Source organism: Hyperolius riggenbachi, chromosome 2, assembly GCF_040937935.1.
Source record: "Hyperolius riggenbachi isolate aHypRig1 chromosome 2, aHypRig1.pri, whole genome shotgun sequence".
NCBI classification, from domain to species: domain Eukaryota; kingdom Metazoa; phylum Chordata; class Amphibia; order Anura; family Hyperoliidae; genus Hyperolius; species Hyperolius riggenbachi.
In genome coordinates this window covers 123,758,350-123,785,106 of record NC_090647.1, presented here as the reverse complement: position 1 = coordinate 123,785,106, position 26,757 = coordinate 123,758,350, and the positions used below count along the sequence as shown (strand labels likewise).

General features: G+C 41.5%; 1 protein-coding gene across 1 annotated transcript in view; it reads left to right on the top strand.

The window, feature by feature from the left end:
- The window catches only part of COL2A1 (collagen type II alpha 1 chain), a 97,907-nt gene that overhangs the window by 35,044 nt on the left and 36,106 nt on the right, over positions 1–26,757 (top strand). Inside the window, exons 18-29 of the mRNA XM_068267330.1 lie at positions 1,349–1,402; positions 14,655–14,753; positions 16,073–16,117; positions 16,239–16,337; positions 16,761–16,814; positions 19,136–19,243; positions 22,392–22,445; positions 22,672–22,770; positions 24,336–24,389; positions 24,523–24,621; positions 25,812–25,865; positions 26,461–26,514. Of these exons, the coding sequence (XP_068123431.1) occupies positions 1,349–1,402; positions 14,655–14,753; positions 16,073–16,117; positions 16,239–16,337; positions 16,761–16,814; positions 19,136–19,243; positions 22,392–22,445; positions 22,672–22,770; positions 24,336–24,389; positions 24,523–24,621; positions 25,812–25,865; positions 26,461–26,514 (873 nt within the window). The remainder of the gene's footprint in view (positions 1–1,348; positions 1,403–14,654; positions 14,754–16,072; positions 16,118–16,238; positions 16,338–16,760; positions 16,815–19,135; positions 19,244–22,391; positions 22,446–22,671; positions 22,771–24,335; positions 24,390–24,522; positions 24,622–25,811; positions 25,866–26,460; positions 26,515–26,757) is intronic.

Below are 26,757 nucleotides of genomic sequence, written 5' to 3'. Positions count from 1 at the left end.
GCCACACCTGCCAACTTTTCGAGATAAGAAAGAGGGACACTTTAAGACACACCCCTGCCACACCCCTAATCATGCCCCACCACTCCCCTAGTCACTCATACCAGAAAGAATTCAGAAGCAAAAGACAAAGTTTTAAAAGTGAGACCACACTGGTCTGACAGTTAGGCGCTATGGCCCAAGCTCTAGCAAAAAGCAAAACAAAAACAAAAAAACAATATGACTGCTCCCATTATGAAGACCATCTACAGCAGCCTTTTTCAACCTTTTTACAATGGAATAACCCTGCAAATAGTTTTTGGATCTCAAGGAACCCTTGAATGTATTTTGCAGGTGGCATGGTCTCTAAAAGCTGGTGTGGCTGTTTTTATCTCTACCCCATTACCCCAGTTCCCTTCATTATAATGTCTCCTTAGTCTAGTGCTTTTATTAATGTGCTCATTATTATTCTGAATGTAATACTGCTTTTTACAGTACCCCTATTATAGTGTGCTTTCTATCATACTTCCCCCAACCCCCACGATGGGGGAAAATGCAGAGGAACCCTGCAGAGTACTCAAGGAACCCTGGTTGAGAAAGCTTGATCTACAGGCTCTGTTTTCAGGCCTTATCAGCCATTTTTATCGTCTTTTTTTTTAGCTGGTTATTTTTAATAAGTGAGATTTTTAATATCCCACATAGAAAGACTGTGGATACCTGTACAGACCTCATCTAACAGCTGAATCAATCACAGATGGTCATTTCAGCTGTAGAAAGTTTAATCCCTGCACATTCTTTAACTGCCATGAGAGATGGCTGCTTCCTCTGTAATTATTACATGGTGCGACCATCAATGGAGGATTTGCAGTTGTTTAAAACTGCTAATATATAATTATAATGCATGGGATAAACTGAAAAGGTAAAAAAAGAAAGGAAAAAAAACTCTCAAGTCCGGTAAAGAAAAGAGCAGCATTTCTAGATGCTCTGTAATATGAGACCAGGCAGTTATTACTGTTTAACTGCACAGACATCTGCTCACATGTGGAGTCCCAGACACAGAAGTTCACTAAACTGCCGTATGAGCCGCGGAGAGAAAAGCACAAAAATTCAAGAATAATTACACAATGATTAGGATCGTTTAAGGATTTTGCCCAGTAACCGTATCATCTCAATATAATTCAAATCCGGCTCTTAGTATTTTTATTTGTAGAAAAGGAAAAGCCTGTGATGTTTAGCAGTCTTCCTGGGCATATCGCATACAGTCCATTCATGCAGCAGTCATTTCCTCCACAGCTGTAAAAATACTTAGGGCTAAATAGCTTGAAGTTGTGTCTGTACGGGGATTGAATCACAACCTTGTCTTTGTTTACAGGGACCTGTTGGCCCAGCTGGAGCTCCCGGTTTCCCAGGTGCCCCTGGCTCTAAGGTATGTGGAAACTCAAAGCAATCTGTCTGACACGTAGACTCATATAGCGGTAAACCAGCGATGACAGTCAGGGGAGAGACAGCCAGGGAGAATGAGTGCTTTAGACATATGAATAAATACCAGAGACTGTCATAGGAAGTCAATTGATTGGTTGTCATTACTGCATTGATTAGCATTCCAGTAGCAAAATTGAGTGCAGTGATGTTTAGAATTCCTGAGCTGTAACCTGACTAGTGAGGCTTGGACCTACGGCCAGGAACAGAATAGACAGAAGAGAGTGTAGCTATGCTATCACTGTATTGTCATTTATTGAAAGGTGCTAGCGCAGGCAGTTGTAAAGTTGGACACTAATGATACAATTTGCCGAACGATCGTTTATGAACAATCAGGTGGCCACTAATGATACAATTTGCTGATCGATTACGAATGATTCTTTGTATGAACCATCGTAAATGATTGTTTGAGACCACTAATGGACATAATGGTTAGGATATTTCTGTCCATTAGTGGTCCCAAACGATCATTTATGATTGTGCATACAAAGAATCGTTCGTAATCGATCGTTCTGCAAATTCTATCATTAGTGGCCACCTTCACTCGTACGAATGATCGGATACTATTGTTGGGGCCACTAATCGACAAAATCTCCTAACCAATCCTATCAGATCGATAAATCAATCAGATTTTCTGATTTATTCCATCAATCTGATCGGATTGGTAAGGAAATTGTTGCCCATTAGTGGTTCCAAATGATCATTTCCGATCGTTCATACGAATAATCTTTCGTAAACAATTGTTTCCCAAATTGTATCATTAGTGGCTATCGTAATATTTCTTCTATGGAGATGATTGGTGAGATGCAAATAACTCCACCTTACATGCAAACACAATGCAAATTGTATGCAGGTAGGAATTGAACCAATCAAATGTACTTGCTGTTTTTTGATTGGCCCAATTTCAAGCCTCGTTCAGTTTGCAAGTAAGCTTGGATTATTTTCTTCTCTTGACCATTTCAGGTCTCCTAGAGTCCTATAGCATAATTGATGATGTTGCAACCAATCATATATTAGTGTCTACATTTCTGGCAGTGCCACGGGGGTGACATTGACATGTGATTGGTTGCTTGGGGTAGTGTAAGTGTTTTTAGGGTTTGGTATGAGGAGCTTGAAGCCTCTGTTACAAATATACAGCAGTAATGATTATCTTATGAAGTAAGACGTTTTGTGAGACTGAACCAATGTACTGATATTTCCTGAAGTGATGGGAATATGGAGGCTGCCATATTTATTCTCTAATAAACAATGCCAGATAAGTCTCTATCTTGGAAAGATTCTTTCACTCTGGTCTGATGCCGCTGGCTGCATGCTTGTTGCAGGCGTGTGACTCAAAAACATCTAGAGCCAAAAACTCAGCATGACAGCAAGGCAACTGGCATTGTTTGACAGAAGCCTCCATATCCCCCTCCCTTGAAGCCCAATGAAATCCATTTCCCCCCCCATCTGTCCTTTACCAGTCAAGAGAGCAGACAGAAGAGACTGAAGCTTGGTTCACCCTATGGGCGATTACCTAATGGCTGTCCTATACTAGGAGCATAAGGCGATGTTCACCCTGTGGGCGATTACCTAATGGCCGTCCTATACTACAAGCGTAAGGCAGTGCGCAATCTGCACATTATACCATGCGCGTTACTTTTCATAGCATGAATATTGCCATGGTAACTTACTCATAGACACATATTATCCAGAAACGCACCAAAGAAAGTAGATTAGTAGAGAAGATCACCGAGAGACATGTAATTCTGTCTTGCATGCAAATTTATTGCAATTTGCATTTAGCTTGGAGTTGGGCCAGCCCAAATCAGCCTAATTCCAAGCTGCATATAATTTGCATTAAATTTGCATGTGTTTGCATCTCATTAACCATCTCTGTAAATGAGTTCCTGTGAGTTGTTGGCACAGCCCACAGAATGTCAGCCTTTATTATCAGTGAAGGGTGGATGTTTATAATACTTTTAGCTGCAGTGTGTCTTGAATAGGTGTCATATTTCATGTACAGCAGCAGTACCATAATGAAAAAAAAACCCTCTAAATATGCCGCAGTGCACATTTTCTCCACCAGAGGGCACATTTATTAGAACCATAATGTAGCGTTTCTAAATATTCTGTCATAAGCATATTGTTTTTTTTTAAATTATAATCATGACTGGTTTGTAAAACAAGAACATTTTGTTTGGTGCTTTACATGAACTATATCACAAACACATAGCATGCACAAGTAAAATATAATAATATAGGCTTAATAGCATATTAATTATGGATTAGTTAACAGGACTTTTTAAGTTTCAGTTTTCAATGTTTCTAAATTATTATTTTATTAACAAGCACAAGGATGCAGTAAACAATTTACTTATTTTTTCATCAACAGATTTTTTTATTAATTTTCCACATTATATTAACAAAAGTAATGAATGCATATTTTGTTGTTGTTCAGTCACTACTCTTTCCCATGGAGCACACCACGCCAGGCCTCTCTTCTGCCTCTCGAACTTTATCCAAGCTCATGTTTGTTGCTTCCATTATATATGGCCATCTCATTCTCTGCCCCCCCTGCTTTTACCCTCGCTCTTTTCCAGCATCAGGATCTTCTTCAATGAGTCCTGCCTTCTCATTAAGGGGAAGATTCATCAAATGCCAGTAATAACAGCAAAGCAGTATTACTGCCGCTCCCACATGCAGCACCGTGGGTTACGCCTGTAGCGCAACTAGTAGTGCTAGAGTAGCGCGACTGTTGCTACAGTAATGCATGCTACTATCCATAATGCTTGTTAATAACGTGCGTTACCGTAGCAATGATCAGGCTACTCTGGTACTGCAAGTAGTGTACTTCCTGTTCAGCGCTGCTGGACAGGAAGTAGGTCACTGGGATTCCTGTCGATCCACACATGCATGCAGCGTCACACCGCGCTCCGCCATTAATACGTGCAGTAGGCGTGGATAATGCGGTAACGCAGGAATGACTGTGCGATGGGATTGTGGTGATTTTACTGCTTCCAGTCCAGCTTATACTTTCATTGCCCTTGCAACGGGGGAGTGTACCGCATGGCGATGTACCATGGGATACGTAAAACTGCCCTTAGACAGTCAGACTCTGTGAAAACATTGGAACTTAGAACTAATAGTTTAAATCACAAATTGAAATGTAGAATAAGAAAGTAGTTCTGGTTTCTCCAACCACCTGCATCAGTTTCTTTGGTTGAATTAACTTTTTATTTTTATAACAAAATTACAGATTAGTTTCCATATAATAGAAGTCGTGAATAATGCATACAAAGCTAGATCTTACAGGTGGACAAATACAGAGCAGGAAAAGGATTAGTACAAAATATTTGTGGGTAGAGAAGTTCAAACTGAGAACAAAAAGGGCACAAGGAGATTGGGAAACACAATTCTGAATGCCCCTCTAAGTTATCTTGGAGGACTTCAATAGAGAGCTGTTATGTTTAGTGCTGGAATTGTATTCCCAGGAGTCTGGATACAGGGGTCGCCATGGTAACCAGACAGCACAGGGGTCCAGCCTGGAATTTGGATAACCGTGGCCTTTTGCTAGGACAGACAGGAAAGAATGCGGCCATGCAGGAATAAAACAATGACTGAAATAAATCCAGCAGTGTCAGGAGCTATAAACCGAGGCGCATTGCTCTTTAAAACATTTCCTTAACAAAAATATTCCTAGCATCGATTAGCTACAAGAGAAGTCTATGCATCTGCAAGCTGCTGTCCGCTAGTGATGCCTAGAAACCTGCACTCCAGAATTGTTTTTATACTGCTTTAGGATATGCTGTATAAGGCTCCCTGCACACTGCAAATCCATTTTGCAATTCCAATTCCGTTTCCGATTTTCCCTGAATACAATCAACAGACAAACTGAGGCAAAAACGCAGCATGCAGTAACGATTAAAGGGACTCCGAGCAGTGCAGAAACTATGGAAAGATGCATATCATTTTAAAGCTCTCTTTCTCCTCTTTCCAATGATATATAAACCGCCGCCCTACACCTTTTAGTTTTCGCTATTTTCGCAGTTGAAATTGCAGCGGCCGCGAAAATAGAGAAAACTAAAAGGCGTAGGGCGACGATTTAGGTGTCGCCAGAAAGAGGAGAAAGAGAGCTTTAAAATGATATCCATCTTTCCATAGTTACATTGTATTACACAGGGCGACTTTTTTCTGCTGAATGAAGCTGCTGACACTGGGGAAAGTGTCGTCCTGTGTAATACAAGTAACTATGGAAAGATGGATATCCCTTTAAAGCTCTCTTTCTCCTCTTTCTGGCGACACCTAAATCGTCGCCCTACGCCTTTTAGTTTTCTCTATTTTCGCGATTGAAATCGCGTCCGCGGCAATTTCAATCACGAAAATAGCGAAAACTAAAAGGCGTAGGGTGGCGGTTTATATATCATTGGAAAGAGGAGAAAGAGAGCTTTAAAATGATATGCATCTTTCCATAGTTTCTGTACTGCTCGGAGTCCCTTTAAAAATCAGAATCGGATGTAAAAAACGATTAAAAATCGGAATCAGAATCGGAATCGCATGCAACTGAAGTACTCCTCAATACACAGTGTCTCTATATTGCCAGTCTATAAATAAGGTAGACGATATGGAAAAGTGTCATCATTTGCAATATAATCCTTTCCAAACAACTCTTCTGTCACCTCTCTGCATTTCTGTGTCAGAGATCCCTGTATCATCTACATGTACTGGCTTCAATGTGGCTCTGGGCAAAAATGACATGAGGCCCCTGATACTCCCCCTCCCTGGGAGCCCTGACACTGCTGCCATGTCCAATCCCAGGCCTCCCCCAATATAGAAAGTTGTCCCCGGTGCCCATGCTAAGTATAGGCTTTGGAATGCACTTACCTGTGGATGCTCTCCTCCTTCACTATGTGGTCCTTCATCTTCATCCTCACAGTGCACCTCTGCTCTGTGTGACCCAATGACGTATACCGTCTCACTAGTGGGTGGAGCGCGCTGGCTGCACAGATGAGTGCTCTCCACTGCAAATAAACTGTAGGGGCCCCAAGGGACTACTAATCACACTGGGGGAGACCTGGGAGCTTCTGCATGTCTTTGTCAGGATTCCCTGTTCCATCTGCATGTCTGTGTCAAGATTCCCTGTACCATTTCCATGTCTGTGTCAGGATTCCCTGTTCCATCTGCATGTCTGTGTCAGGATTCCCTGTACCATCTTCATGTCTGTGTCAGGATTCTCTGTTCCATCTGCATGTCTGTGTCAGGATTCCCTGTTCCATCTGCATGTCTGTGTCAGGATTCCCTGTACCATCTTCATGTCTGTGTCAGGATTCTCTGTTCCATCTGCATGTCTGTGTCAGGATTCCCTGTTCCATCTGCATGTCTGTGTCAGGATTCCCTGTACCATCTTCATGTCTGTGTCAGGATTCTCTGTTCCATCTGCATGTCTGTGTCAGGATTCCCTGTTCCATCTGCATGTCTGTGTCAGGATTCCCTGTACCATTTCCTTGTCTGTGTCAGGATTCCCTGTTCCATCTGCATGTCTGTGTCAGGATTCCCTGTACCATCTTCATGTCTGTGTCAGGATTCCCTGTTCCATCTGCATGTCTGTGTCAGGATTCCCTGTTCCATCTGCATGTCTGTGTCAGGATTCCCTGTTCCATCTATATGTCTGTGTCAGGATTCCCTGTTCCATCTCCATGTCTGTGTCAGGATCCCTGTTCCATCTTCATGTCTGTGTCAGGATTCCCTGTTCCATCTGCATGTCTGTGTTAGGATTCCCTGTACCATTTCCATGTCTGTGTCAGGATTCCCTGTTCCATCTGCATGTCTGTGTCAGGATTCCCTGTTCCATCTTCATGTCTGTGTCAGGATTCCCTGTTCCATCTGCATGTCTGTGTCAGGATTCTCTGCTCCATCTTTATGTCTGTGTCAGGTTTCTCTGTTCCATCTACATCTCTGTGTCAGGATTCCCTGTTCCATCTATATGTCTGTGTCAGGATTCCCTGTTCCATCTGCATGTCTGTGTCAGGATTTGCTGTTCCATCTGCATGTCTGTGTCAGGATTCCCTTTTTCATCGGATTATCTGTGTCAGGATTTCCTGTTCTATTTGCATGTCTGTGTGTGTGTCAGGATTCCTCCTTCCTTCTGCTTGTCTATGTCAGGATCCCCCTTTCCATTTACATTTCTGTGTCAGGGTTCCCTGTTCCAACTACATATCTGTGTCAGGATTCCCTGTTCCACCTACATGTCTGTGTCAAGACTCTGCTCCTGTTGCATCTGAATGTCTGTGTCATGGTTCCTTGTTCCAACTACATGTCTGTGTCAGGATTCCCTGTTCCATCTACATGTCTGTGTCAGTATTCCCTATTCCATCTACTATCTGTGTCAATATACCCTGTTCCATCTGCATGTCTGTGTCAGATTTTCCTGTTCCATCTACATGTCTGTATCAGAACTCCATATTCCATTTACATGTCTGTGTCAGGATTCCCTGTTCCATCTACATCTCTGTGTCAGGATTCCCTGTTCCATCTACATGTCTGTGTCAGGATTCCCTGTTCCATCTACATGTCTGTGTCAGTACTCCCTATTCCATCTACTATCTGTGTCAATATACCCTGTTCCATCTGCATGTCTGTGTCAGATTTTCCTGTTCCATCTACATGTCTGTATCAGAACTCCATATTCCATTTACATGTCTGTGTCAGGATTCCCTGTTCCATCTACATCTCTGTGTCAGGATTCCCTGTTCCATCTACATGTCTGTGTCAGGATTCCCTGTTCCATCTACATCTCTGTGTCAGGATTCCCTGTTCCATCTACATGTCTGTGTCAGGATTCCCTGTTCCATCTACATCTCTGTGTCAGGATTCCCTGTTCAATCTACATCACTATGTCAGGATTCCCTGTTCAATCTACATGTCTGTGTCAGGTGTTCCTGTTGCATCTACATGTCTGTGTCAGGTGTTCCTGTTGCATCTGCATGTCTGTGTCAGGAGTTCCTGTTGCATCTGCATGTCTGTGTCAGGGTTCCCTGTTCCAACTACATGTCTGTGTCAGGATTCCCTGTTCCATCTACATGTCTGTGTCAGGATTCCCTGTTCCATCTGCATGTCTGTGTCAGGGTTCCCTGTTCCAACTACATGTCTGTGTCAGGACTCCCTGTTCCATCTGCATGTCTGTGTCAGGGTTCCCTGTTCCAACTACATGTCTGTGTCAGGACTCCCTATTCCATCTACATGTCTGTGTCAGGATTTTCTTCTCCATCTGCATGTCTGTGTCAGGATTTTCTTTTCCATCTGCATGTCTGTGTCAGGATTCCCTGTTCCATCTGCATGTCTGTGTCAGGATTCCCTGTTCCATCTGCATATCTGTGTCAGGATTCCCTGTTCCATCTACATCTCTGTGTCAGGATTCCCTGTTCCATCTACATCTCTGTGTCAGGATTTGCTGTTCCATCTGCATGTCTGTGTCAGGATTCCCTGTTCCATCTGCATGTCTGTGTCAGGATTCCTTGTTCCATCTGCATGTCTGTGTCAGGATTCCCTGTTCCATCTACATGTCTGTGTCAGGATTCCCTGTTCCATCTGCATGTCTGTGTCAGGATTCCCTGTTCCATCTGCATATCTGTGTCAGGATTCCCTGTTCCATCTACATCTCTGTGTCAGGATTCCCTGTTCCATCTACATCTCTGTGTCAGGATTTGCTGTTCCATCTGTATGTCTGTGTCAGGATTCCCTGTTCCATCTGCATGTCTGTGTCAGGATTCCTTGTTCCATCTGCATGTCTGTGTCAGGATTCCCTGTTCCATCTACATGTCTGTGTCAGGATTCCCTGTTCCATCTGCATGTTTGTGTCAGGATTGCCTGTTCCATCTGCATATCTGTGTCAGGATTCCCTGTTCCATCTACATCTCTGTGTCAGGATTCCCTGTTCCATCTGCATGTCTGTGTCAGGATTCCCTGTTCCATCTACATGTCTGTGTCAGGGTTCCCTGTTTCCTCTGCATGTCTGTGTCAGGATTCCCTGTTCCATCTGCATGTCTGTGTTAGGATTTGCTGTTCCATCTGCATGTCTGTGTCAGGATATGCTGTTCCATCTGCATGTCTGTGTCAGGATTCCCTTTTCCATCCTATTATCTGTGTCAGAATTTCCTGTTCTATTTGCATGTCTCTGTGTGTGTCAGGATTCCTCCTTTAATTCTGCTTGTCTATGTCAGCATCCCCCTTTCCATTAACATGTCTATGTCAGAGCTTAGGTAATTCTTTATTACACGATCCAAATTTGCGGGTATACACCTTTAACGACTCAAAACACAGCCAGAGATTAAAACCTATTTCTGCGCAGAAAGTAGAACATTAAAACCGAGGAGCCAACCCACACATCCCCTAAGTCAATGCTCTAGGCTTGTGTGCATGGAGTCTGTCAAAAGGACTCTTATGCTCCATGCACGCAAGCCCAGTCTGCCCACCTGTCACACAGCATCTCACACCATGCATACAGCAGCTGCCTCCCCCTGATGGGGATAAGTCCTGTATGGTTAGACAAAATGCAGCAAGCAAGCGTTAGTCAGTTAGAAGGGGTGCAAGCCAGTATACTTATAGACTGTTTGATGAGGCAATGTCATTCAGGCATCATTCTCCCATTATGTCATCTTATGCATGCATCATGATAGTTATACTTGCAGTGACCCCACGATATGGAACATGTCAGTCCAGCTTCATGATTATTTTCACCTCCTCTCTGGTTGCCTGCGGTATAGTCCACTGGGATAATATTGTCCAGCGCCTATGTCCCTTTATTTGGATCTAGTCCAGTTTTTATCACATCCACGTGCAGTGCATAGTGAAATAAAGTCCCAGATATTTCCATCCACGGGCTAGGCAGATCAGCTAGGCAGGACTCTCACTCCACCTACACTTAGTATCAGATGGTTGCTGTACGCTGTCTCACTGTGTCAGCATGCAGACCTATGAGTCCGCTTCCGCATAGTGGACGCCTCAGCCAGCCGCAATTTCACTTTACCTGGCTTGGTCAGAGGGCGGCTGGCGGGCGCTATCCGACTGTGACAGTGTGGGCAGTGGGGACGCTGAGTACGCGTGGTGCGGCGATTGACTCCTCCCACCCAATATAATCTCTGTCTGTGTTTTGAGTCGTTAAAGGTGTATACCTGCAAATTTGGATCGTGTAATAAAGAATTACCTATGTGACTGAGATGTGTCAGGTGTATATGGCCAATTTTGTGAAATTCCTCTACCTATTTACAAGTTAATACTGGCCACACCAATTCACCAGTCTTCATATTAAATACATAGAAGGTGATCTGTATATACGAGCTGCAGTCACATGGCAAACCTCCAACTTTTTATCTGTGTCAGAACTCCCTGTTCCAACTACATGTCTGTGTCAGGATTCCCTGTTTCATCTACATGTCTGTGTCAGGAGTTCCTGTTCCATCTACATGTCTGTGTCAGGAGTTCCTGTTCCATCTACATGTCTGTGTCAGGATTCCCTGTTCCATCTGCATGTCTGTGTCAGAGTTCCCCTGTCTATCTACATATCTCTGTCAGGATTTCCTGTTCCATCTGCATGTCTGTGTCAGAGTTCCCCTGTCTATCTACATGTCTCATCTTCATCTGCATGTATGTGTCAGGATTCCCTTTTCATCTGTATGCCTCTGTCAGGATTCCCAGTTCCATCCGCATGTCTGTGTCAGATTTCCCTGTTCCATCTGCATGTCTGTGTCAGGATTCCCAGTTCCATCTGCATGTCTGTGTCAGGATTCCCTGTTTCATCTGCATGTCTGTGTCAGGATTCCTTGTTCCATCTGCATGTATCTGTCAGGATTCTCTGTTCCATCTACATGTCTGTGTCAGGAGTTCCAGTTCCATCTGCATGTCTGTCAGGATTCCCTGTACCATCTGCATGTCTGTGTCAGGATTCCCTGTTCCATCTGCATGTCTGTGTCAGGATTTGCTGTTCCATCTGCATGTCTGTGTCAGGATTCCCTTTTCCATCGTATTATCTGTGTCAGGATTTCCTGTTCTATTTGCATGTCTGTGTGTGTGTCAGGATTCCTCCTTCCTTCTGCTTGTCTATGTCAGGATACCCCTTTCCATTTACATGTCTGTGTCAGGAGTTCCTGTTCCATCTACATGTCTGTGTCAGGATTCCCTGTTCCATCTGCATGTCTGTGTCAGGATTCCCTACTCCATTTACATGTCTGTGTCAGGATTCCCTGTTCCATCTGCATGTCTGTGTCAGAGTTCCCCTGTCTATCTACATGTCTCTGTCAGGATTTCCTGTTTCATCTGCATGTATGTGTCAGGATTCCCTTTTCATCTGTATGCCTCTGTCAGGATTCCCAGTTCCATCTTCATTTCTGTGTCAGATTTCCCTGGTCCATCTGCATGACTGTGTCAGGATTCCCAGTTCCATCTGCATCTCTGTGTCAGGATTCCCTGTTCCATCTACATGTCTGTGTCAGGAGTTCCTGTTCCATATCAGTGGCATAGCTAAGGAGCTGTGGGTCCCGATGCAAGTTTTACATTGGGGCCCCTTAAGCACTCTATACTTAACAAATGATAAGTTACCCTAAAACCTGCCAATGGCAACTACAGTGTCAGAGGTGCAAGAAGGGGGTGGGGAACAGTTTGTTAATGATTACCACTATTCAAAGTATCTAGAGAAGTAATTATTATGAGCACAGGACCAATAGAGAGCTAATACTGCAGTTGACGGAGGGACCCTCTGGCCCAAGGGCCCCGATGCGGTCGCAACCTCTGCACCCCCTATTGCTCTACCCCTGTTCCATCTGCATGTCTCTGTCAGGATTCCCTGTTCCATCTATACTGTATGTCTCTGTCAGGATTCCCTGTTCCATCTATATGTCTCTGTCTGGATTCCCTGTTCCATCTACATGTCTGTGTCAGGATTCCCTGTTCCATCTGCATGTCTGTGTGTGGATTCCTTGTTCCATCTGCATGTCTGTGTCAGGAGTTCCTGTTCCATCTACATGTCTCTGTCAGGATTCCCTGTTCCATCAACATGTCTGTGTCAGGAGTTCCTGTTCCATCTGTATGTCTCTGTCAGAATTCCTTGTTCCATCTGCATGTCTGTGTCAGGATTCCCTGTTCCATCTGCATGTCTGTGTCAGGATTCCCTGTTCCATCTACATGTCTGTGTCAGGAGTTCCTTGTTCCATCTGCATGTCTGTGTCAGGATTCCCCGTTCCATCTACATGACTCTTTCAGGATTCCCTGTTGCATCTACATGTCTGTGTCAGGATTCCCTGTTCCATCTACATGTCTGTGTCAGGAGTTCCTTGTTCCATCTGCATGTCTGTGTCAGCATTCCCCGTTCCATCTACATGACTCTTTCAGGATTCCCTGTTGCATCTACATGTCTGTGTCAGGATTCCTTGTTCCATCTGCATGTCTGTGTCAGGAGTTCCTGTTCTATCTGCATGTGTCTGTCAGGATTCCCTGTTCCATCTACATGTCTGTGTCAGGAGTTCCTGCTCCAGCTACATGTCTCTGTCAGGATTCCTTGTTGCATCTACATGATTGTGTCAGGAGTTCCTGTTCCATCTTCATGTCTGTATCTGGATTTCCTGTTCCATCTGCATGCCTGTGTCAGGGTTCCCTGTTCCATCTGCATGTCTGTGTCAGGATTCCCTGTTCCATCTGCATGTCTGTGTCAGGATTCCCCGTTCCATCTGCATGTCTCTGTCAGGATTCCCTGTTCCATCTGCATGTCTTTGTCAGGATTCCCCGTTCCATCTACATGTTTGTGTCAGGATTCCCTGTTTCATCTGCATGTCTGTGTCAGGATTCCCCGTTCCATCTATATGTCTGTGTCAGGATTCCCTGTTCCATCTGCATGTCTGTGTCAGGATTTTCTTTTCCATCTGCATGACTGTGTCAGGATTCCCTGTTCCATCTTCATGTCTGTGTCAAGAGTTCCTGTTCCATCTACATGTCTGTGTCAGGATTCCCTGTTCCATCTGCATGTCTGTGTCAGGATTCCTTGTTCCATCTGCATGTCTGTGTCAGAAGTTCCTGTTCCATCTGCATGTGTCTGTCAGGATTCCCTGTTCCATCTACATGTCTGTGTCAGGAGTTCCTGCTCCAGCTACATGTCTGTGTCAGGATTCCATGTTCAATCTACATGTCTGTGTCAGGAGTTCCTGTTCCATCTATATGTCTCTGTCAGGATTCCCTGTTCCATCTACATGTCTGTGTCAGGGGTTCCTGCTCCATCTACATGTCTGTGTCAGGAGTTCCTGCTCCATCTACATGTCTGTGTCAGGATTCCCTGTTGCATCTACATGTCTCCGTCAGGATTCCCTGTTCCATCTACATGTCTCTGTCAGGATTCCCTGTTGCATCCTGATAGTTCCCTGCTTTGAAGTATGTAGATATGAAGAGTCAGAGGAAAGTCAGAACAGCTGATCTAAATAATTGTATGGAATCTGAGATTTTAACTGGACTAAGAGTTGTCTGTCCTCTGTGGTGTAATGCACAAAATTGGCCACTAGGTGGAGCAAGCATTCAGTTTATTTCATACTATGAGCATGTTTTTTGTGCCAATCATTTCTAATGCAGATTGGATCTTCCTGCCTTGTTTTATCATACTGCCCTCAGATGTGAGTTGTGTTTTACACTGAGAATTTCAAATGTAGCTATTCTAACGCTTCAGGTTCGTGTAGTAGTATTTTGTTTACATTTTTATGAGTTTTGTAGGAATGGAATGTATATGTGGATACCATCCAACTATTAGATCATGTGATTCTTTTTCCAACGGCTTGCAGAAAATCTAAATGAGCTTAACAGATGGCAGGAGTTTGTATAGTTATGTAAGACTATTTAAATATAATAGTAAAGCAGCAATAATTATAAAAGAAAACCAAAAAAGATAGAAACAGGCAATCATTACTTTCGTTCATCAATAATATATAATGGTATATTTACTATAAGTTTAGCTATTTTTTATTTATTTTACATCCATACAGGATGAAAGTACTTTAATTGTTTTATTCACTGGTATAATCTAATTAGTGTTTACTGTTTTGTATACAGACGTATTGTTATTATTAGAGTTGTTGTTTGAGCTTGCAGTTCATACTTCTGATGAACTGTATTGATGTAGTCATAATATTTAGCTTTGCAATACCATTAATGCCATCAGTATTGAATGTCTCACTGTCGTCTCTTCCCACCAGGGTGAAGCTGGTCCTACTGGTGCTCGTGGTCCTGAGGGTGCTCAGGGTCCCCGTGGAGAGTCTGGAACACCTGGATCTCCTGGACCTTCTGGTGCCTCTGTAAGTAAATTGTAACATCATCTCTTGTCATTTCCAAGTCAGACAACTATCCACACATAGATGTACTATCTCACGCGTATAGATGTGAGACAATAGAAACATGTTCGATAGCTCTGATGCTATAACAGAAAAAGTAGTCACGTTTGTAAAAGTATGAATTTTGCAAGGACTCAGCACACTCGGGAACGCAAAATCTTCTTTGCAATGATAACGATTTTGCATTGCGCTGTTTCCTGATTCCTGATCAGCGATTGCATTTAGCAGTTCTCATTACAGTGAATGAGAATCACGACACAATCGCCGGGAAAATGCTGTATGTAGCGTGTTTGCAAGTGGCAATAATCGCAAACGCACCACAATCGCTGCAGTGAGAGTAATCCCATAGGATTACTAGTGCAGCGCTTGTGCAGCAGCGCTTTGCTGATCGCTGGTGATCAGCAGGGTGCGAATCATGGGCACAAAGCACCCAAGTGTGAATGGGCCCTATTTGTTATGTGTTGCATTCAGCATGTTATGCTAGCTGAGCACAGTGAGGGCTCAAACCCACTAGCAGACTTTTCTAATTGCTAGTGATTTGAAAAAGCTCTTGCTAATGCAATGCTATGAGGGATTTTTATAAAATCACATCGCTCAAGTGGGATCACATCCATAGCATGATAGCATTACATTAGCAAGAGCTTTTCAAATCACAAAGCGCTCAGAAAAGTGCTCCCAGTGGGTTTCAGGCCTCATATGTGTTTCATGCGAGGTAAGAGATCCCATCAGATTATTTTATTCTTAGAATAATTGTATCCATGCCTGGGCTACTCTTTCTTGGTTATTGATTTTATAATAATGCTTCTGGTTGTGCAGTTAAGAGGCAAAGTGAAGCATTCCACCATTACCTGCAGGTGGACAATCTCAGTACATTATCTGATTACACCATGATAGGCAGCAGTGGTCATAACATCAGGGAGACAAGAAAGACTTGTGCACATTTGCTTATTTAAGTAACAGCTCTGTCCCAGTTTTGGGGTATTACATTTAGAATAGAAATAACAATAGTTTAAGAACACAAAACCTGCATAGCATTATTCTACAAACTAGAAAATCCATTTAAATTGAAGGCTGGTTATGGGTTGGTAATGGTAGCCAACATGGCAGTTACTGATTACTGATAAATAAGTAGCTGTTTTCCTTCAAAAGCCCTATTTTTATTTTCAGATATGTGTTCAGGTCTTCTTTGTATCAGTTTGCACTTCTAACCTTCTGCTTGCTGTTCTTACAGGTGCAAAATGTACAACATAGAATGCACTAATTTATTGTTCCTTACATTTTAGGGTAACCCTGGTACTGATGGTATCCCTGGAGCTAAAGGTTCAGCTGTAAGTATCAAATGCAATTTATACCTTGCAATAGCATTAGTTATTATAACATATTTGTTCCGGACCTTGTATACAAATAATACGTTCATACTGACATGTCTTTGTATATTCTATCCAATAGGGTGGTCCTGGTATTGCTGGTGCTCCTGGTTTCCCTGGCCCACGTGGTCCTCCTGGGCCTCAAGGTGCTACTGGTCCTCTTGGTCCTAAAGGTCAAACGGTACGTCTATTATTTCTGTTAATAATGTGCATGTAGACTTTGGCTGTTGTTTTGTGGAAGAGAAACCGTTTATGCTAGTTAAGATAGATCAATCTTCAAGCCTAGCCATAGAAGCAGGTCAGAGAAAGTAACCACCAGATGATATGGACAGAGCAAGAGTGTACTTGCTGAAGAATCATCAATGGTTGGATCTGCAGTACTTGGTAAAATATAAACAGGACAGAATTTGTAAAAATTAATGTGTTGTCCACAGAAAATAGTTCTTGAACCAAAGTCATGAGACTCGATATGAGCACAGCTTATAACTCCTCCCCTGATTGGTAGCTATTTCAGAGCTGAAATGTTATTGTGTATTCATAGTCTGGTAACAATCCAATGATGTATAGCATGTATTGACTAATATGTTGTTTTTGTTTGTTTTAGGGTGACCCAGGTGTTGCAGGTTTCAAGGGTGAACAAGGTCCCAAGGGTGAACTTGTAAGTATTCTCGTATATCTAATCCTTATTGGGTGCCATGTTGAAATTTAGACAAACACTTTGGGAATGCACGTGAAAACATTAACCACTTATCTAACTTTGCCTCATGGTGAGTTTAGGTTGCAAATTGGCAAAAATCTCGATCTTACCATTTTCATAGCAAAAACTAGGTCACCAATTTTGCTTACTCTTCCCTAAAATCACAAATACCCACCCCATTAAAGAGAATCTGTGCTGTAAAATTTTTACAGCAAAAAGCATACCATTCTATTCATTATGTTCTCCTGGGCCCCTCTGTGTTGTTTCTGCCACTCTCTGCTGCAATCCTGGCTTGTAATTAACAGTTTTAGGCAGTGTTTACAAACAAACTAACCAGCTTGTGATAGGCTCACATAAGCAGAGTGTGTGAGTCATACAGAGCCTGCAGGGGGCCTGCAGAGGGTGTGTATCGCTTCTATCCAATCACAAGCAGCCATGCGCATTCCACACATTCAAGCCTTAGCCTAACAGAGCCGACAGAAGTAAACAGATTAGATCATATAACAGAGATAATACAGCCACTGTGCAATTAGGAAAGGCTGCAGTAAGCCAGAGCACATTAGAACAGGTATAGGAACTAATAGGATAGAAGAAATAAGGCTGAAAATTCTGTTACAGAGTCTCTTTAAGTTTCATATAATAGAAGAAATAATCATCAAATAACTTAAACAAACTGGGCCCTTTTTCAATTCACTTTCTCTCCCAAGTTTCCTCCTAGGAGATAATTTTTCATCGTTTGTTTAAAATAACTTTTCAGCACTCTGCCATTGAAGAAGTACCAAAAAGTGAATTAAATTGTACTGTCACAATTATTCTGAGTATTTTCTTGCTAGCTGGTGGCTTAAATAGCATTTTATTTATAAGGAGTGAAAATATCACCTAGGAGAAAACTCAGGAGGAAAAGTAAATTGGATCAGGCTCTTTGGCCCATATCCTATTCCTTTTCTCTTTAGTTTTCCCCAAGGGGATAGCCTCAAACCTTATCAATAAAATACCTTTAATGCCTAGTACACACCATGCAATTTCCCAAGAGATAGACGAGACGATTATTTCCGATAGGTCCGATCTGATTTTTGATCATTTTTCTGATTAGTTTTGTATAGAAATGATCTGAAAATTGATCTGACAAATTATTGGAAATCAGATCGGACCTGATGGAAATAATCGATTCAACCCGACTATCTGAAGGGAAATTGCATGATGTGTACCAGGCATAAAGCTCCCATCAAGCAAATTGCTCAAAATAAGTTGGATATCACTTTGCCTACTTTTTAGTACTTTTCAATTGCTAAGTGCTGAAAATGTATTGTTAGATAAGAGGAAAATTATCTCCTGGGAGAAAACTCAGGAGAAAAAGTTAATTGCATAAGGGCCTTTTGTATTCATAATTTACCTTCACTTTTTGTACATAATAAAGTGAGTCAGGGTTCACACTATGCTGGAGTGGTAAGATAAAATGTACCGCTGACAGGGCCCACTGCAAGATCCACTGCCACTCCAGAGCAGATGCTTTTATGTATCAAATAATGGCAACACAATCCACTGTCTGGAAAAATTATGTCTGCACGACCATTTCATACACTTGACTGCAGACATTTTCTTTGGTAAAATACAGGGCAGCAGTGTGAACAGGCCCTAAATTGATATTTGTAAAACAAGAGATTTAGTGGATATACCCCTATGGGCCATATGCAATTCACTTTTTATCCTTAGCTTTCTCCAAGTTTATATTTTCCCACCTTGTCAAAAACATGCCCTTTAAATCTCCAGCAAACAAGAAAATAAACAAAATTATTTTGATAGTACTTTTTCTACTACTTTTGGTACTTTTTGAAAGGGCAAAATTCTGAAAAGTTATAAAACCACAGTTATTAATCCATAACTAATTAGTTGAATAAAAGGAAAATTAGCATAGAGTTAAGATCAAGCCAGGCGGTAAGTCTTTTGCAGTACTTAGAGCTGACCCAAACTTTTTTTAAAGTTTAGTGATAGAGTGAGCAAGTCTTACTCATCTGTCATATACTTTTGGGTTAGCTTTCTAAATATTTTTTCTCATTTACTTTCCCAGTAGCAGAAAGTTAGATGAAAATTCTCCAGTAGAGATGTAGATTGCATTAAAAACACTCCTAATAGCAATGCTGAAAGGTATTAGAGCATTTGTAAGATTATCATAGCTGTTGTGAGCCATTTTATAGACCATTACAGACTAGTCACTTGACTTTGCAGTAGGAGTTGTGTTGTCCTTTGTTTACTGATCTTGTTTTTTTTCTTCTAATTTTTAGGGGCCTTCAGGTCCTCAGGGTGCTCCCGGTCCAGCTGGTGAAGAAGGCAAAAGAGGTCCCCGTGGTGAACCTGGTGCAGCTGGGCCACTTGGTCCTCCTGGTGAAAGAGTAAGTCTGATAGTTTAATCCAACATCTATCTCTAGTTATGCAGATGAAAACTCAATTTCCATGTTGTCAGGCTGAAAAACAATAGCCTATTATTATTAAAACTCTTTTTCTCTATATTCTTTCATCTGGATGCCCAAATTGTGGTTTAAGTACTTTCTCTTCTTTTGCTTAAAGGGATACTGTAGGGGGGGTCGGGGGAAAATGAGCTGAACTTACCCGGGGCTTCTAATGGTCCCCCGCAGACAGCCTGTGCCCGCGCAGCCGCTCACCGATGCTCCGGCCCCGCCTCCGGTTCACTTCTGGAATTTCTGACTTTAAAGTCAGAAAACCACTGCGCCTGCATTGCCGTGTTCTCGATCCCGCTGATGTCATCAAGAGCGCACAGCGCAGGCCCAGTATGGTCTGTGTCTGCGCAGTACACTCCTGGTGACATCAGCGGGAGCGAGGACACAGCAGCGCAGGCGCAGTGGTTTTCTGACTTTAAAGTCAGAAATTCCAGAAGTGAACCGGAGGCGGGGCCGAAGCATTGGGGAGTGGCTGCGCCAACACAGGATGTCTGCGGGGGACCATTAGAAACCCCGGGTAAGTTCAGCTCATTTTCCCCCGACCCCCCTACAGTATCCCTTTAAACCTAATTTCCCTTTTTCAGTCAGAACAATGCATCTCTTGGAGTTCTAACTCTCCTCTGAATTATTTTTTCAAGACCTTATCACTTGGCCTCTGCACCTAGGCACCACTGATGATAAAGCCTTGAAGTTAGTTCACATATAATTGATTTGGTGATAAGGCTTTGTAAAATCACATATCGTAAATGGGGAAAGGGAGATTGAAACCTAGAGCACTGGGGGGATTTTAGGAAACTCCCAGACTATGTGTCAGAGAGCCACTGCTTTAATTGCTGCCCACACAACTGAACATTGCAATGATGCGCAGCATAAACTCCAGCTTGTTCATAAAAGGCCAGAGTTTATTTTGCAATGAGTGCACTACTGCAATTGGCAATGGTGTTCTTGCACTTCCTGTTTGCCCTTGACTGACTCCTGTGGGTCTGATGATGTTGAACACATCATGTGACTTGATTGACCAATGAGAGGAAGATAATATTTCTGCTTTCTCATTAATTTAATGGCCATTATTGGATGCCAGGGATTGACCAAAGGGAAAAGCCCTTCATTCCCGCTTCCAACTGGTGGGGCCTGTGCTCATTGCCAGAGGACTTGTACAGTCTTATAAAGTAAAATTCCTGCATAGAAGGTAGTGGTGCTAACCTATGGTAAATATGCAATGCAGTACTGTACTTTCCATCAACTTAAGACATTTGATCCAAAATGTACTGTATAACTTCACCTGTTAATATCAACCACAAATACCTTAAACATCTAATAGTATATGTGAATATCTTTAATAGTAAGGAGTAAGTCCATGATCTGTCCTAGTAATAACTTCAGCTTGTCAAGAAATACTCTCATATAAGTTCTGAACTGTATGTTAATTTTTGCTTGATGTAGCAAAACAGACGCCTCAAGTTCTTAGTACATTTACACTCAGGTGCTGTTACAAAATGTAAAATTAGGCTATTACATACAATGCAATATACTTATTTTAACTTTGTTTTAAAATACAGGCTTGGCAATGCCATTCTTTATGCTGAGAAATGACTCGTAACTGGATCTTGCTGAAGTGTTGATTTGATCTGCGCAGTGATGATAAGCAGATCATTTATAACAAGAGAGAAGAAAGGCAACATGATAGAAGTAGAATTTTTTTTAAACAACGCACTATCAGCATAGCCTAAGGGTATAATTGTATCCTCTGCATATGTATCCTGTGCATACTGAATATGACATATCAGTAAATAAATAAGTAAAAAAAAAATTATGCTAAAATTGATAAAACCAAATTGTATCCAAACTTTTAAACCCTTTAAACCGATGTATGCTGAGGCAACATTTTTTAGGGTTCTGGAGGTGTGTGTATTAATGGATAAAAACAAAAAAGTTTTGTAATCAACCTAACCAACCCATGCATTGTTTTTTAGAGGACAAATGAGGCTTTTTTGATGATATATATAATAATAGTGATATATGAAAATGTTATTCAGAAATACATTTAAAATAAACTATCAAAAAATAATGGAAAATTGTTATTTTTAAAATGTTAGCATTTAGTCGCATAGGTGAGAAGGGGGTTTAAAGTGGCCTTGTCCCATTGTGGAGGAAAAAGTGCCTCTTCCATTCCTTAATGCTCCTTCCGTATAGTGGGATCTGGAAGCTCCCCTTATTGGAGCGCCCATATTTTCCATCCTGGGAAATAAACGCAGGAGTACATTAGTACCTTGTACCCATTCCCACAGAGTAAAACATATAGAACAACACAAGAAAACCCCATGAATTTCCCCAAAAGTAAATCTACTCAATCACACAGTCCATTATTGTATCAATTAAGTCAACAAAAAAATGTAAATGCTGCATCAGTCGTGACAGCCCATTGCTAGCTGATCTGTATACAATAAGATTGGAAAACTAAATGATATTTTGCACTATAGATGATAAATATGGCATTAGCTGTCACTATCTTGGTTATCTAACCATGACCCTAGGCTACAAAGTTTTTGGTGACATAAATCAGGACAGGCTACATAATTAGTTTGGTTGAAAAAAGACATTCGTCCATCAAGTTCAACCAGAAAAAAAAACACCATCCTGAACCAGCACATATCCCAGTTGATCCAGGTGAAGGCAAAAAACCTTACAAGGCCTAAGCCAATTATCCTTAAAAGGGAAAAATCCTTTCCAACTCCAGATGGCAGTCAGATAAATCCCTGGATCAACTGTCATGGGAATTACCTATTAATTATAGCCATGGATGCCCTTCAATGCAATAACTACTTCCTGAGAAAGTTCTTGTTAATCTCTAAGGGTGAATTAATATGAGAATGCCTTATTTTTCTGGGACATACGCAATTTTTATGGCTTGCGTGATTAAACTTACAGCACAGACTAACACACCTTTCTATCATATTGGCTCTTCTTGCATCCATGCATAGAGTTGGTCTATTCTTTCTGTACTTGTGATATGCTGCATACTTAAGTAGGCACTGGCTTAACTAGAAGTGATAACCATTGCTCTGTTTTCTTTTTATCCTAGGGTGCCCCTGGTAACCGTGGTTTCCCTGGTCAGGATGGTCTTGCTGGTCCTAAGGTAAATTGAATATGATGACTTGAGTTCTTACTTTACTTTCCAGACAGTTTAAATATGCCTTATGATATGGCATTTTATTATATGCTGCTACCAAAGCAAATAAAGTCGAAATAAAAAATATTTTTTTTATTCAGTTTAACAAATATTACTATTAAAGATAGCTGTGTTTTCTAACATAAGTGATTGACCCTGAGTGACAAGTTCTTCCTTCTCCTTAATTTTTTAGGGTGCTCCCGGTGATCGTGGTGTCTCTGGTCTTTCTGGTCCAAAGGGAGCTAATGGTGATCCTGGACGTCCTGGTGAACCTGGTCTCCCAGGTGCAAGAGTAAGTACAGATAGCTCAATACGTTTGGGTCAGAAATGTATGGAATACTGAATGTTGTGTTCTGTAGTGAATCATTTTCACCTTTATTCTATTCATGCGAAGAGGGAAAGCTATTCCGTGGCAATATACGGTATACTAAGATACATCAGCTCATCATGATTTTCAGATCCTTGAACTTCCAGTTGAGAAAATCTTAAATGGGTCATCTGAATTTCTATAAGGGTTAGACAGTTTTAGCTGTATTGGAAACAATGCAGTATCAAAAAGAAATAATATCAGTCTCACGTTTGCAGTGAGTCAGACCGGACCCATAGAGTTAGTGTGCTGTGCCCACAAGATGGACCACATTGCTTGTTGGTGAGTGGATCGGCAAAGGTGCCTGATCATGTCCCAGTTTAGATACATTTAACAGACTCATTTGCCCTGAAGAAGATACATCTGTGTCCCAAAACGCTGGTTTGTATCTTCTTGAATAAAGTTATCATTTGAGGAAGTGCCAGTCTCTTTACATTACTAATGGATTGATTAGGGCGGGGGTGGGCAAACTTGTGCTGGATCGGGAAAACTTGTGCTTGATCGGGCAAACTTGTGCTGGATCGTGCAACATTCTTCTAGAATGTGGCTCGTTGCTACTCTTCTACCCCTCCCTTGCTCCCTCCCTCCCAAGTTTGTGTGGGCAAAGATTATTGGGTTTAACTCACCCTATCGCTCGCTCCAGCGGCAATCTCTGTGGCAATGGTGTTGTCATGTGACACACTGGTACGTAATGATGGCATGTCACATGAAGCCACCTGTGTAATGAAGATTACCACTGGAATGAGCGATTGGGTGAGTTCCTTGTGTTGTTGCGTGCTGCATGCAACTTTGAAAGGGCAGCGGGAGGGAAATGATGGGAAGAGAGGAATCCGGACATCTAGCGGTTTTACAATGGCCGTGGGCTGCAGTTTGCCCAAGCCTGGATTGGGAAGTGCTGTAAAATATCCTGAAAACTTGGACTAGAGCTCTCCAGCGACCAATATATGGCTTATACGTGTGTGTTGTGTTGGTTGTACCTTTGACCCATAGAAAGATGAGCAACATCTCTCTACAAAGCAGGCACTAAGTTCTTGATACACATAGCACTGAGTATGTATTTTTTGAGGTGGGTGGGGTAGGCTTTGATAAAATAGCTATCTCTAATTAATACGTTCAATTAGCTTAAAATGATTGCTTTTAAACAGAAATAATGAATACATATTTTTAATTATTTAGTCTATAGGTGGTCAGTACTGGAAGATACTTTACAAAATGTAGGATGGAAATAATGATCCATGGACTGATTGCCATGGGTCTTTTATAGTAATGAGACTGGACTGCTATGGTACTTAATACAATTATAGTACTGAATTCATTTTCATTTTTCGAATATACAGAATTATCTCATCTTAGGCATTAAATCATCGCAGTCAATCTCTTTCCATTCATAATCAAACATCTATTATGCTTGATGGTGAAGGCTGAAGCTGACATGATCTAATGTTATGTTTAAAAGAAACAGTAACCTAACTCTCATTCATTTTTCATAGGGTCTCACTGGTCGCCCTGGTGATGCTGGTCCTCAAGGAAAAGTTGGTGCAACTGTAAGTTCACTTTAATTTCTCAGTTCATATTTAAATCCAATCAGTTAGCAGCTTTTACTTTACATCTTTATTAGATAGACTCTGTCTGAAACACCAAACTGATAAACTGATGACTGCTTCTTTCTTCTTTTAGGGTGCTGCTGGTGAAGATGGCCGTCCAGGACCTCCTGGCCCACAGGGAGCTCGTGGACAACCTGGTGTTATGGGTTTCCCAGGACCAAAGGGTGCCAATGTAAGGAATGTCTGCATGCCGTACTCCTTATATACATATCATTATATTCAAATCAACAAACATCAACAAAAAGGATGGAGTATAGGAGATAGGCCCCCCCAAATTAAAGAAACATTCCTTTTGAACCAGAGAATATAAAAGTGATTAACTTGGTTGCTATGGGACAGAGTTTAGTTTACTTCACATGATTTAAGCTAAAGTTTTCTTAAGCAGGGCCAGAATTATAGTATTTTCATTGCAAAGTCCCATAGCCTAGATCAGGTTAGTTTGGTACCGTGATCGGCAGGCGTCTAATATATGCCGGTGCTATTTTTTGGCAATAGGGCACCCAGCTGGTCATTTGGGTGCCGGATGCGGATTGTAGCTGATAGGCTACTGCATACGATCGGCTCAGTTGTTTTGGGCATACGGGGGATAATGTTAGGCATTAGGTGGGGGTTAGGTACTTACGGGGCATGAGGGGTGTGGGTGGGGGAATTAGGCTTACACACTGAATAGTTAATGTTAGGTGCATAGTAAAATATCGGTAATTTAAATTACCAGTAATTTACTGTTTAGCAGCACCACCTGATGCCCAGTTGATGTGATGGCACCACAATATATACTTCCATAGCCTGGATGAACCCCAAGCTGTAACCCCTCTTATAAGAGAATGCTTTATTTTTAAAGCTAAATCTTCAGTTAAATGTAAATGGACACATTTCAAACCCCTATCTGAGTAAGCATCAGTAGCATAGGTAGAAATCATGGAACCCTATGGCAAAATTCCGATAGGCCCCTCAGACCTAGGCGCATTTAAGCAATAGCCCCTCCTTTCCCCCCATGAGTGGGCAAGGCAGCATACACTTACACATAATGCACAGGGTTGTAAAGTAAAAGGGTAGAGGAAATTAGAAGAGTTGTGAGTTCATCAGTAACCACTAGGCCCCTCCCCTGCTCTGTGGCCCCATAGCAGCTGCTATGGCCTCTGTGGCTATCTCTATGCCTCTGGTATTCATATACTCTGTATTCCACACCACTGCCACTTTTGTATCATTATAAATAAGTAGCTTTATTATCCTGCCATAATTGATCAGGTCAGTTGGATTATTTCATTCATTTTTAGATCAACAGTATTATTGTTATGAATACAATCAGGGTATAGTATATTGGAATTGATGCAGTTACTTACTAATATTGTTTTATTGCAGGGTGAAGCTGGCAAACCTGGTGAGAAAGGATTGGTTGGTGCTCCTGGTCTAAGAGTAAGTGGATTTAATTTTCATTATATACGTATTCAAATGATATCTATAAGGAACAATAAGAACTATTATAAATTCCCCAAATAGATGGTCAAATTGGGGAACAGGGCTAGTTAAAGTTAGGGTGTCGTTAAATGTATGCACACATACGTGTGTGTTTGTGTGTATGTGCGTGTGTATTTTTTTTTAAATGAACGTGGTAGGAGTTATTGCTTATTCAAATCTAACAAAAAAGGGGCGGCGGACAGCAAAAAAATATCAGCTTTTTTGTTTTGCCTACTTACTGCTACTTTTTAAAGCTGGGTTTCTTTAAACTTTTTTCAAAAGAATTAGATGGTTGTTACTATATAGTAATAGACATACCTGCATGTTTATAAGTCCAATTTGTTTGTAGGCTGGACAACTCTGAATTTGGACATGCAGTATAAACAGTGTTTTTGGTTATTTGCACAAATATGATTTACACAATTTAACACAATTTATACAATTCTATTTTCTAAGTAATGTGTTGGATACAAGTACTTGCTACTCTGTTTTTAAATAAAACATCAAAAAATTATTTTACAGCTAAATATATATGTATATATTTCTGTTCTAGGGTCTGCCTGGAAAAGATGGTGAAACTGGTAATCAAGGTCCATCTGGTCCTGCTGTAAGTACTGTTTTGTTTTTTGTTTCTCGTCACAGGACTACAATACAATGAGAAATGGCCCTCTGTATTCCTTCTACTGTGACTTAAACTAGCAGATAAGAAAGCCATGTAGGTATGCTGGACAATCAAAACACAGATGTATGCAGCTTATAAAATAAACACTCCATTACAAAAAAAAAAAAAATGCAGGGAGGTTAACAGCACTAAAAAATATTTTACATAAGAATGCATTTCATATTGGCG